A 14,657-nucleotide genomic window follows, 5' to 3' on the forward strand; every position below is an offset into this window, starting at 1 on the left:
TTAAAACCTTCTTACTTATGATGGCCTCAGTAGTAAATGTTATAAATCATGTAGGGGAATACAGAAAACAGCTGATTCACAGTGTTATAACAGAAATGATAGTTACTTGTTGGTAGTGATGGTTACACACCTACAGTTATTGTTGGTACTGATGGTGACGGTTACACACCTACAGTTGTTGTTGGTAGTAACATTTTATATTAATCGATAACACTAGAGTAAAACACGTCAAAACTTAGTGTTTAGGATGCTGTGCTACGAGTTAACTATTTTTCCAATTTCCGTTCACCCAAACTGTTCCAAACAATATGAATGATGCACATTCCCAGTGTAATGTGTCTGGAATATTACACCAACAATATCACATACACACATTAATAATTCTGAAGTATTAGCACATGACAAACATCTTTAGTGGAATATTCTATATTTATCAGTGTATGCAATTTATGACATTGGGATATTATTTGTGTGACATCCAGATTGTTCATTAGTCTTGCTACTGTGACTACAGCCTCAAACTACAGTTAGTGACTTTTCTAATTATTCACATTTTACTAGTTTGTAGTTTTATAATGTAATTAAAATAATTACTTGTTTGACAACAGAACTTGTGTAAATCAGTGTCCTGGAGAAGCAGCTGTCAGCTGGTTCATGTAGTGATTGAATCATTTATAAGGGTCTCAGTGTGTTAGTATTACCTTGCCATGTATTTCGCCTCAGGTAAGTACTACAAAAAGGCACACAATTTACACGTTTATTTTAGTTCCTTGCTGTGACAGCAGTAAGTATGGATTTGAAATTCTAAAATAAGGGGTTTGATTCCCCTCAATGGGCACAGCAGATAGCCCAATGTGACTTTGCAATGAGAAAACACATACATTAATTTAGTGTAATTTAATAATTCTCTGTTTGTGAAAGTCTCACCCTTCTGTTCCACATTTTAATAATGTGTCATATTTACTACAGTTCTTTTTTAATGATGTTTTTTGTCTTGAATTTATTTTGTACAGAAACGGACTGTTCCACAATCAACACTTGTTACAGGAAACATAACATTCTGTAACATGTTAGGTAATTGGTCACCATGTAGATTAATATTTCTGTTTACATAAATGTTCAGCTTTTATACGTATATTTGATTGTAGGTCATTTATTTGGTACCAAGTCATTTTTGTTGAGCATGAGCATTACTTCAGTGTCTTTTCCAAGCATCATTTGAAATTATGAGGAGTTGATTGGTTCCAAAATATATTGTAAAATTAATAATAGCCCCATCTAGTAGATGTTTAGAAGATTCAAGTATATGTTGTTTGGATAGAGGATGAAATATACAATGTTACCAAAAAAACTTGTGTTTTTAGGGGGTTGTAGAAATTATGAAAATAGATGCAAGTTATCCAGATAATGAAATTCACACAAATATTTTATTTAAAACATCAGATTCTTTGTTCCCAACATACTTTTCACACTTACTACAATATTGCTAATTTTCATGAAGACACAGATATTAAATTTGGAATTATAGTAATTGTTAATTCTCTATTATGGACTTTGTCCATTGTATGAGAAGCATTGATAATGGTGGACCTGATATGTGCACTTTTAGGCTTAAAAATAAGTATAGGCCATAAAATCAAAGGGAGATTACATAGAAATAGTCAAACTTACAAACTGTTGAAAATATTGAGGGTACTGTTGGTATCAATTCTAAAGTTCACCATTGACACATGGATTAGTTATGAATGAGCTATCAGTAGGTTGATGTATTTTTACACTCCCTGTTTACTGGTGATAGTATATCTGACTAGTAAATGTAACATGATATGTTTCTCTAAATAAACATCTTATATGTGGATACACTAGTTGCATGAAACAATGAGTCATGATATTTACAAAATGTTACTTCATGAAAACAAACATATGAAACCAATACGAAGTTTATTAAGAAACTGTGTACAAGAAGCTTTCTTCAAACATGTAGCTACAGTAGATTCTCAGCTAAAGTTAAGCCAAAAATACAGTACTTTGTAATTAGACAAAATATTGAGTTGTAGAAATCAGCGATGACCAACACAAGACTCTCGGTAAATATTACAATCCCAAGGAATCAACTGTAACACTGGTTCTGAAATCCAACATTTGCTTGACCAAACATTCAACTGGGGTCTGCTATGAAATGCTGTATGTCCTCGGAAAAAATGGCAGTTACACATCAAAATCCAATAATAATTTGTAGTACTTGATGTCGTAGAGAAGAATGACCAACAAAGTTCTATAACTAAAACTAAATATTACAACAGTTTGGCACAAAAGTGAAAACCATTATTGTTATTATGAAAATTAACAAAACCTATGGATCTCATCACAGCAAATGCAGAACAATACATAATTAGCATTTTAACATTGAATTCCAAAATACACTAATTCCAAAGAAAACCATACATTACTTGTTCAAGTAATGTATATTCTACTTTTTTAAATACAATTCCACATGTTAACATTTTGTGGGACCAATTACAACAAAAATAATCCCCAAGTAAAATCAAAGTGCCAGTTTATATGTACATCATTAAGTTTGAACTGCACTGAGAAATCACTTCTATCTTCACCTAAAAGATCTCTTTCAATAAGAAAACCACCATAAAGGTTTAGTATTGGTATAACTTTAATAACAGTTTATCATAGAATATTTGGGATAAAACCAGTCTTTGTAACCTTAAATAGTGAGATATACTGAGTTTATTACAGAGTATTGGGGAGAAAACAAGTTTCTGTAATGCTGAATAGCAAGATATGCTGACAGTTTATCATAGAATACTAGAGAAAAAATGTGTAACCTTAAATAGTGAAACAAACAACACAAAACTAGTCAGTTTTGCTTGTCAAGCAAATTAATGTTTTAGTGTTCATAAAGTAAGTATCAACAATGGAACAATTCATTACAAATTCTAACACCAGACTGAAGTGCTAAAGAAACCACATTCAAACAATATATTAAAACTATTTACAATTTAATTCTCTCTATATACAATTGATATAAAACATAGGTAACAAAGAAAATAATTTCAACCTTCCATCCTGTTATCTCTCTGTATCCGCGAACTTAACAAATTGAATTTTTCCTTGTTTCTTTCTCGAATAGAATAATCCTAGCTCTATGTAACAAAACAACAAAGAACTGTTCCAGACAACAGATTCCGAATATTGTGAGATAGGTTATCACTACACGTTGGCTGACCTATTAAAAGTTGCACTTAAGAAATACAATATAAACTACAGTATTATTTTAATATGTTCTACCCATTTAATGAAAATATTTATCACATTCCTCATATCTCTTCACCAAGGATACAGAGAAACTTGTCATGCTACCATGGTACAGTACAAGGATACAGAGAAACCTGTCATGTTACCACAGTACAGTATAATGATACATAGAAACCTGTCATGTTTCCACAGAACAGTACAAGGATACAGAGAAACCTGTCGTGTCACCACAGTACAGTACAAGGATACAGAGAAACCTGTCGTGTCACCACAGAACAGTACAAGGATACAGAGAAACCTGTCATGTTTCCACAGAACAGTACAAGGATACAGAGAATCCTGTCATGTTTCCACAGAACAGTACAAGGATACAGAGAATCCTGTCATGTTTCCACAGAACAGTGCAAGGATACAGAGAATCCTGTCATGTTTCCACAGAACAGTGCAAGGATACAGAGAAACCTGTCATGTTACCACAGTACAGTGCAAGGATACAGAGAAACCTGTTGTTACCACAGTACAGCACAAGGATACAGAGAAACCTGTCGTGTTACCACAGTACAGCACAAGGATACAGAGAAACCTGTCGTGTTACCACAGTACAGTACAAGGATACAGAGAAACCTGTCGTGTTACCACAGTACAGTACAAGGATACAGAGAAACCTGTCGTGTTACCACAGTACAGTACAAGGATACAGAAAATCCTGTCGTGTTACCACAGTACAGTACAAGGATACAGAAAATCCTGTCGTGTACCACAGTACAGCACAAGGATACAGAGAAACCTGTCGTGTACCACAGTACAGCACAAGGATACAGAGAAACCTGTCGTGTTACCACAGTACAGTACAAGGATACAGAGAAACCTGTCGTGTTACCACAGTGCAGTACAATAAAAGTTTTTAAATCCACACCATCTGTCTTGAGAAGCAAACATGAACTGGTGAAATAAACAAAATTATCAAACTAGAAACATACATGAACTGTGAAGAAAAAATGAAAACATTAAAAACAAAGGGAAAACACAATCAGCAAAAAGTGCAAAATGATTTTAGTTTGTGAGAAAATGCATTTCTGTTCTACCATTTTCACTTCTCTAGTTTACTGACTAAACACTGTTATATGGACATTTTGGCACAACAAAGTATATTAATAAACAATATTGATATTTAAGTTAAATAATCATACCAGTAAAGTGCCCCATACACATGAATATGAACCAAGAAATTTTAATAACAAACAACAGATCATTAACAAATGCTGCATGTATGAACTTACAAAATAGAACTAATATGATCTTATAAACTTATATTATTTGATAAACTTTAAAAATAAGAACAAATATATTCTCTGAAAACTAACTGCCCAAAATATTGTGAAAAAACATATATATATTATTGTTTCATGTAGTTTTCAAATATCACAAGGATACAAAGTAATATGTCATGTTAACACTATACAGTAGAAGGATGCAGAGAAATCTGTTGTGTTATCACAACACAATACAGGGATACAGAGAAACCTGTCATATTACAAACAGCCCTATGACATACACCTTTCCTTTAAAACTGCTCTCTGATCTAAAAATAATGTATTGTATTTCCTAATGTGTTACCATGAATATAAGTAACAAAATCACAAATTAACTATATCATACTGGTACTATATATTCTATGTAATGTTGGATATTAGTTTAAACTATATTGTACTGGTACTATATATTCTGTGTAATGTTGTATTTCAGTTTAAACTATATTGTACTGGTACTATACATTCTATGTAATGCTGTATAAAAGTTTAGAGTATATTGTACTGGTACTATATATTCTATGTAATGTTGTATTTCAGTTTAAACTATATTGTACTGGTATTATATATTCTATGTAATGTTGTATTTCAGTTTAAACTATATTGTACTGGTATTATATATTCTATGTAATGTTGTATTTCAGTTTAAACTATATTGTACTGGTACTATATATTCTATGGAATTCTGTAGTTGAGGTTCAACTTAAATTATTCTGTTACCTGCTCAGCTTTTATCTAACAGAGACAATTTAACTAATCTAGAACTCAGATGGTCTTTTTATCAAAAGCCAGAGTAGCATAAGGTACAACAAATATTCAAGAGAGAAAATATTTTATTCTGACGTCTGATGAATATTTAGTTTTACTGTGTGAGTACAAACAGCAAAATGCAACATTTGCAGTTTCCTTTTGTTAGAGGAAGAGCAGGAACGTGGACTCTACATATGGAACATTTTCTTCACCTAGTTAATGAAAAACGGACTATAGTTGAGGGACATTCTTTCAATTAGCTAATGAAGGAGTAGTAATGTTTTCACATGGTATCCTTGTAAGAAAATGAGTAAACTGTACAATCACACTTTAAAATAGTCCATTTTCTTGAATTGAGGGATTTATGTAAAAATACTTACCTTACTGTCAGTTCATTTTGTAATATACATAGTGTGAATAGTAAGTCCTACTGCTTGTATGTTTGTTTTTATGGTAAACTACATGAGGTACCAGTACCTAACACAAAGTTTGGCCAGTAAATGTTGTTAATGAAGAATCATTAAAAAGTATAAAAACATAACTTTCAAAAACTTTGGTTTTATTTAATATCCATAATTAATAACCACGTAACATTCTCTCATTTCTTTCGAGATTCCTTAGTCTCTCGTAAGTCAATGCCCAAAATCCTAAGCTGAATATGCTGATGCCATTTTATAACAGTAACAAAAGATGTAATATAAATATTTCTTCTAGTTGTAACAAGTTTCTCCTAGAAAACAAAAACTAATAAATGTACATCTGATTTTACACAGAGAAAAGCTACAACTAAATTAATAGAAACTTAACAATGACTAACCTGATGAAGCTGAAAGACACTTGCTTTTTTTTTTTATGTAGTCATTTTATGACTTACACAGAAATGGCTTTCAGAAAGCCTTTGCAAACTCAGAGTTATTATACAAATGAATCTATATAATTTCTCCCCAAAATACAGGCATTTTTCACTAAGATACTCATCAAAAGAAGCTTGGGCAAGTAATTACACTTACTTAATATAATACTTGATAATGAGGGCAGCTGTCACTGTCCATTGGTAGCACATGCTTAGCACTAGCTTCAAGTCCTTATAAATATTAAAAGAATTTCATCCTCTTCTCAATAGTGACGTTCCTTACGTAAAACATACATAAATATAATGATATTTTACATCATGTCTGGTTATCTAGGTAAATGTTTCCCTATCTTACACAATTCTGATGTCATCAGTGGTCAAGTAAGAGTCTGTGATGTGTAATAAGAAGTTCTATGACTAAACTTTCCTGATGCCAAGCTGACAGCTGTCCAGGTTGAGAAATTAGGTCTGGGGTCCTCATCAGTGTTGGACAGAAAACTGTGCCCAAGTTGTGAATACTCATGAGGTTCTGTTTTTGTTTTTCTGTGACTCTGAAAGAGAAGAACAATGCTTTATTAGCACTGACTTAAAGACAGAACAAATTAAAATTGATTGTCTGTGTTTTAGGAAACAAAGTTCTGTGTACTTAAAAATCAACATGTTAGAAATGTTTGGTTCTTCAAAGAGAAGCTCATTACTAGCTTTAACAAACTAAGCTGCCCACTATGAAAATTATAATTTTATATACAGAAAATGTTTTTCTGATAGGTACTTGCCTTCACTCACATATACAGCTCTTCTTCTTCAGTGACACCCTCTATATCCAAAAAAAATTTTTTTTGCATGCTACAAGCCTTGTAACTCCATGTGCTATGATGATCATGCTTCAACTGTATCTTGTATACAACTCATCATGCAACAACTGTACACCAAGTCCTCCTGATGCATGTGACTCCAATCTTATTTTACTAAACTATCACTTCAAGTTTAGGCAGTAAAGGGAGCATTGGTTTGCAATGGGGAGGAAGACTGAGAGGATGTTAGTACCTATCAGAAATACATTTTCAGTATAGGAAAATAATAGCTACTGATACATTATCTCTGCTCACATATATAACTGGAATCCCCCCATTAAAGAGGTGGAAGGATTGGTGCAAAGGACAAAAAGCATCTTTCAAAAGTATCTCAAGAAGAAGATATTTTGGTGAATCTTCTTCACAGAGAATCATACTTGGCAAAAGTACCACCTCTGTACTAGGTGTAAAAAAGAGGCATCATAAACCCTGGTGGAAAAAATAGAGAAGCACAACCAAAAGGAGAGAGAGGACAAACCATATTCTATCATAATCTCAATGCAGTTGAACAAAGACTATAGATGAACCTCTGCAGACAGCAACTGGGAAAAGCAAAACATGTGCTTCAACATGTAGAACAGGAGTAAGTCCTGGGAAAATTGATCTGTGAATTAAGTACATGTGCACAATCCACAACTAACTAGACATCTAAATGATGGCAATGAGGCATGCCCCTGTGGGAAGTTAGATCATACACAAACTCAATCTGACAGGCAAACCCACTGTATAACAGCAACATCTGGCCATGAAAATGGTGAAATGCCAAAAGGAGAACCATCGCCTCTTTCAACATTCTTCACCTTCATGTGATCCTGAAGCCAGATGAGCAACAAATAGGAAAAATACAGACAAGATGTGTGAAGACTTATTTTGATTGGTCCTGCTCAAAATCCAAAACTAGCCATCTGTAAACAACATCCATATGATGGTAGGATGAGAGATTCCAATCAAAGGGGTGACCTGCAATGTGACAAAACAACTCCAAAGCAACATCATTTCCTATATCAGAACCACACAGCATTGGAATGCATCACTAACTTCTAGAAACCATCACATGGAAGTGTAGTACTCCTTAAGTCACATGCAACCACATTCTCCAAATAGTGACAGAAGCCAGGTGCACCATCAATCCTAGAAGCCCACTGTACATGTGCAACCTGTACTATACAGTATTAAAGTATGTTTGTCTGTTTAGAATTAAGCACAAAGCTACACAATGGACTATCTGTGCTCTGCCCACCATGGGTATCGAAACTAGATTTTTAGCAGTGCGAGTCTACAGACATACCATGCCAATGGGGGGCAGCACTGAAGTACATTGCTAACGTCCAGGTACCATTGCATGGATGTGGATTTCCTTTATAAATAATATACAGCTGCACCCTCTGGATCGTCACAGAAGTCAGGTGTTGAGAACTTACCTTTTTTTTTTTATTGTACATATGTATGTTTGGATGAGTGTTGAGCTAACAATTCTTCTACAATAGGTGTCAGTGACTTCTTGGTGATAAAGGAACAACAAGCACTCACCTTGTTTTAGAATAATATATTCAAAACAAGTCAAACATATGCAAACAAATTCTTTACACTATGTACCTAGTTGTATCTTAAACACTATGCAGTTCTCTTGTTCTTGTCACAAAAATCCACTCAGACCAATTCAACCGTTTTAGAATTCAGCTGACAAGCAAAACTATTCTTTGGTATTTTTACCTCAAACACTAAACTATAATTCACTTATCCCTTTTTTTTTTTTATTTATTATCACAACAATATCGGTTTATAATTCATTTCTGTTGACTTATGAACTACCATACTTGTATCTTGAACTTCCAATAATCGCCTGCTTTTTGCACATAGGCCTACTTTTTGTTACAGTCCACTCAGGCAGGTTCAACTGTATTAGAATATCCTTGATAAGATAAATTATTCTCCTAAAGTATCAGAAAACTGATAATCTCATCTTAACATACCAACTTGTAGGCTATTCTCTCTTTCACAATGGTTAATTTTACATTTTCTCTGACCAAAGTCTCTTTCACACAGTTTTACTTATGATTTTTTTCCCACTCTCTTTTGTTATCTGGTTACTGCTGTTTATAAATCTATCACTTATGCCTTCTATAAATCTTCATATCTTGACTTCAATAACTTATAAATATAACATCCAATAATTATCTACTTTTAACTCTCTTATTTTGAAAAACTAAATGATTGTGAAACATTAACTCACACAATAAATTAACTATTACTACCTACACTAAACAGTCTTACATATCCGACACTGGATACAACACCAACCTGTGGATCTGAACCAAGACAGAAATGGTGCACATGAATGGAGAACCAGCATCACCTACACCATTGTCTTACCGTCAACTGAATGGATGGTGTGTATTTATGATTCAGAACTAGAAAGAGGTGAGGACTCCCATACTCAACTACAAGAACATTGGAGGTACAAAACACAGTGGAGAGTCCAGAGGAACGTCATCACTGAAAACAATGCAAGGGGTAACCACAAAAGTCCTATTTTGAAAAGCAGAGACAGAAGAGATAGCCAGATATTTCCTTCTTCTTTACACAAGCAAGTCCACGGGTAATTGTGATCTGGAATGGACATAGCAATGAAGAAAATATATGGTGAGGGAAAATATCCTTCTAGTGATCTTGTAGAAAATCTCATCTCAACACTGTGCATTACTGGACATGGATATATTGTGTTTTATGGTAGCATCATGTCCACATAGTGCATATGAGATTGAAGTCCCATGAACAAATACCCAAGTAAGGTAACTGTAATAAAATGATTGAAGGAAGGAGAAGGGGTAAAAGACTCAAAGACCAACAGCAAAAGACCTTCTATTTATGTTGATAAAATACTAATGAAGTAGAGCAAATGGAACTGGCTAAAAAAGAAACAGTCTGTCAAAACAATACAGATCTCTTTGCCAAAAATCTGATAAATGTCGGGCATGAAGATGAAGGGTAGGATTAAATATTGGTGACTTAGATTAAGATAAAAAGAATGAAGTGAGAGAGAAAGGCAACAGAGGGGCATTATGGAGTTGAAGTAACTGAGGAAAGCAGGGTTGTGAGGGCCAGTAAGGAGCAATAAAAAGAACCTTACCCAGAATGGCATGAATGATTAAAATGAGTGAGAGCTGATGTGGTTGTGTCAACTTTACTTCTTTGTTTATTAAAGGTAACAGACTAACAGCTGGTGTGGTTGTGTCAACTTTACGTCTTTGTTTATTAAAGGTAACAGACTACCAGCTGGTGTGGTTGTGTCAACTTTACTTCTTTGTTTATTAAAGGTAACACACTACCAGCTGGTGTGGTTGTGTCAACTTTACTTCTTTGTTTATTAAAGGTAACACACTACCAGCTGGTGTGGTTGTGTCAACTTTACTTCTTTGTTTATTAAAGGTAACAGACTAACCGCTGGTGTGGTTGTGTCAACTTTACTTCTTTGTTTATTAAAGGTAACACACTACCAGCTGGTGTGGTTGTGTCAACTTTACTTCTTTGTTTGTTAAAGGTAACACACTACCAGCTGGTGTGGTTGTGTCAACTTTACTTCTTTGTTTATTCAAGGTAACAGACTAATCGCTGGTGTGGTTGTGTCAACTTTACTTCTTTGTTTATTAAAGGTAACACACTACCAGCTGGTGTGGTTGTGTCAACTTTACTTCTTTGTTTATTAAAGGTAACACACTACCAGCTGGTGTGGTTGTGTCAACTTTACTTCTTTGTTTATTAAAGGTAACACACTACCAGCTGGTGTGGTTGTCCCAACTTTACTTCTTTGTTTATTAAAGGTAACACACTACCAGCTGGTGTGGTTGTGTCAACTTTACTTCTTATCTTAAAATGAAGTTGTATTGCTGTCCTAAACATTCTGCTTCCCTTCTTAAACTGCTCTTGAATTTCTATCTTTGAGAAGTCTCAGCTTGTAAAGATGTCACCTACCCCTTACCTCATCACAGTACATTATATACAGAAAAGACGTTCCTATAACATGTTGTATAATAAACATATATTTCCTTATTATGTAAAAACATGGATAAAATATATCTTACCTGTACAGATGTTGAATAAGGTACTTCAAAGTTTGATAGTGTGCTGGTGGTAACTTAGCAACAGTATATCTTACCTGTACAGATGTTGAATAAGGTACTTCAAAGTTTGATAGTGTGCTGGTGGTAACTTAGCAACAGTATATCTTACCTGTACAGATGTTGAATAAGGTACTTCAAAGTTTGATAGTGTGCTGGTGGTAACTTAGCAACAGTATATCTTACCTGTACAGATGTTGAATAAGGTACTTCAAAGTTTGATAGTGTGCTGGTGGTAACTTAGCAACAGTATATCTTACCTGTACAGATGTTGAATAAGGTACTTCAAAGTTTGATAGTGTGCTGGTGGTAACTTAGCAACAGTATATCTTACCTGTACAGATGTTGAATAAGGTACTTCAAAGTTTGATAGTGTGCTGGTGGTAACTTAGCAACAGTATATCTTACCTGTACAGATGTTGAATAAGGTACTTCAAAGTTTGATAGTGTGCTGGTGGTAACTTAGCAACAGTATATCTTACCTGTACAGATGTTGAATAAGGTACTTCAAAGTTTGATAGTGTGCTGGTGGTAACTTAGCAACAGTATATCTTACCTGTACAGATGTTGAATAAGGTACTTCAAAGTTTGATAGTGTGCTGGTGGTAACTTAGCAACAGTATATCTTACCTGTACAGATGTTGAATAAGGTACTTCAAAGTTTGATAGTGTGCTGGTGGTAACTTAGCAACAGCCTCTTTTATGCTATCCAACTTTTCTTCCATTGTTGACTTTCCTAAAAAAATAATAAACAATCTTTACTTTCTTACCAAAGTCTAGGTTCTCTCTCAGTAAACATTACAACAGTCCATCTACAATTTTTACTTTCTTACCAAAGTCTAAGTTCTCCATAAACATAACGATAGTCCATCTCCTTAACTAAAACAATTTGTTTTTAATTACAAGTGAATATCACCAAACAAATTATAAACTATTTACACACGTGACAAAAATATTTCTTCAAAAGTAATTTTTCCAAACCTAAAAAAGAACTTATCTATTGAACACACACATGATTACAAACAATTCTCATGTTCTGATAAGAAAACAAACTTTTATAGTTCAAACAAGCCAACATAGCAAACACAACATGATAATAAACAGTTCCAAAGTGCTCAAAACAAAAACAAAGAACCTTTATAATACAGAAACACCTACCTAATGAATACAACAAAGGATTATGAGCAGATCCCAATTTACGTTACCCATACATAATCAGTGATGTCGAGAAAACCCACTTGTATGTAAAAAAATTTTCTCAACCCAAATGAGCCATTTTTACATATATATTTTACCCACACATAAGTCTATATGACTAAACATGTAAAAAATTGGAAAAATTAAAAAAACAAACTATTACTTACTGACAGCATTCATGAAAAGAGGATATGTGTCATAAGTGATGAGTGGTAAAAAAACACTATTACTTACTGACAGCATTCATGAAAAGAGGATATGTGTCATAAGTGATGAGTGGTAAAAAAACACTATTACTTACTGACAGCATTCATGAAAAGAGGATATGTGTCATAAGTGATGAGTGGTATCGGCAGCAGTCGAAAAAAAAGCTTCAAGACCCCTGTGATAACATGAATATCTTCACATCCTGTGCTGCTGAGATCTGCATTTTCTCCATCTGTAGCATAAGGTTTATATCTAACCATGTACATAACGTATATATCTAACTACCCCCCTCTAGTATAGCGGTAAGTCTACAAATTTACAACTCTAAAATTAGGGGTTCGATTCTAACCATGTACGAGGTTTATATATAACCATGTACATACGGTACATAGCTAAACATTATACGTAAGGTATACATCAAACCATATAGGTAAAGTATGGACCAAAACATTATACACAAGGTATACATATATTATATCTAACTGTATACATGAGGCATATACATACACTGCTGGCCAAAATCTTAAGGCCAGTAAACATAAAGACAAAATATGCATTTTGCGTTGTTAGACTCAACCACTTATTTGAGCAGAGCTTCTAAAGATGAAAATAAGAAAAGGGAAAAAAAACAAAAACTTTTTTAGCATTTAGTAGGGAAAATGTGAACACTATGAAATTAGTCTAAATACTAGATGGTCAAATGTTTAAGACCATACTGAAATGAAGCGTTAATCAGTAAACACGTAACGAAGTTTAGTCATTTGTGTTCATGCATTAGCGTCAACATCTCCCACTAACATTTACTGTGTTACATTGGGTAAAATCATGACAAAGGCTAAAAAGTTGATAGAATTTGAACATGGCAGAAATATCGAGCTGCAAAAGCAAGGTCTCTCTCAACGTGCCATCGCTGGTGAGATTGGACGTAGTAAAACTGCTGTTGCAAATTTCTTAAAAGACCCTGAGGAATACGGAACGAGAATTTCAAGTAGTCGGTCTAAGAAAATTTAGCCGGCGTTGAGCAGAAACATTCGATGGGTTGTCCGCCAAAACACCAGCTGATCATTGAACCAGATTAAGACCCTTACAGATGCAGAATGCAGCTCAAGAACAATAAGAAGGCATCTACAAGAGAAAGGCTTTAAAAACCATAAACGTCTTCAAAGGCCACGCCTTCTTCCACACCACGAAACAGCTCGGTTAAACTTTGCTGAGAAGCACCACACATGGGATGCAGAAAAGTGTATGAAGGTTTTGTTCTCTGATGAGAAAATATTTAACCTGGTTTGTCCAGATGGCTTCCAACATTAGTGGCACGATAAGGATATCTTACCAGAGACATTTTATACACAGCACAGTGGAGGAGGTTCCATCATGATCTGGGGTGCTTTCTTCTTCCATGGAACAATAGAGCTTTAGGTTATACAGGGGCATCAAACAGCAGCTGGCTACACTGGCATGTTGGAAGGAGCATCCTTATTGACTGAAGGCTCTCGCTTGTGTGGAATGACTGGATCTCTCAGCAGGACAATGCCTGCAGGACAAAGGACTTTTTCATTGCAAATGACGTGATTCTTTTGGACCATCCAGCGTGTTTGCCCGAACTGAACACCATTGAAAATGTTTGGGGGTGGATAGCAAGGGAAGTCTACAGAAATGGACATCAATTCCAAACAGTGCATGATCTTCGTGAAGCTATCTTCATCACTTGGAATAACATTCCAGCCAGCCTTCTGCAAACTGCTTATATCAACCATGCCAAAGCAAATGTTTGATGTTATTCGTAATGATGGCCATGCAACTCACTACTGAGACCTCTTGTTGGGCATTTCCTACCCTGTTTAGGACTTCTTTTTGGTATGGTCTTAAACTTTTGACCAGCTAGTATTTAGGCTAATTTCATAGTGTTTACATTTTCCCTCTTAAATTCTAAAAAAGGTTTTTATTTTTATTTTCCCTTTTCTTATTTTCATCTTTTGAAGCTCTACTCAGATAAGTGGTTGAGTTTAACAACACAATATGCATATTTTTTCTTTATGTTCATTGGCCTTAAGATTTTGGCCAGCAGTGTATATATCTAACTGTATACATGAGGTGT

General features: G+C 34.4%; 2 protein-coding genes across 2 annotated transcripts in view; both read right to left on the reverse strand.

Annotated features, from left to right (window-relative positions):
• The window catches only part of LOC143237669 (uncharacterized), a 237,718-nt gene that overhangs the window by 174,239 nt on the left and 48,822 nt on the right, over positions 1-14,657 (reverse strand). The gene's annotated exons all lie outside the window — the stretch shown is intronic.
• The window catches only part of LOC143240870 (N-chimaerin-like), a 34,107-nt gene continuing 21,374 nt past the window's right edge, over positions 1,925-14,657 (reverse strand). The window contains exons 8-10 of the mRNA XM_076484075.1: positions 12,654-12,791; positions 11,786-11,891; positions 1,925-6,734 (exon numbers count right to left, since the gene is read on the reverse strand). Coding sequence (XP_076340190.1) covers positions 6,554-6,734; positions 11,786-11,891; positions 12,654-12,791 — 425 coding nt within the window. The 3' untranslated portion in view covers positions 1,925-6,553. The remainder of the gene's footprint in view (positions 6,735-11,785; positions 11,892-12,653; positions 12,792-14,657) is intronic.

The sequence above is a fragment of the Tachypleus tridentatus genome, chromosome 13 (genome assembly GCF_004210375.1).
Source record: "Tachypleus tridentatus isolate NWPU-2018 chromosome 13, ASM421037v1, whole genome shotgun sequence".
Lineage (NCBI taxonomy): Eukaryota > Metazoa > Arthropoda > Merostomata > Xiphosura > Limulidae > Tachypleus > Tachypleus tridentatus.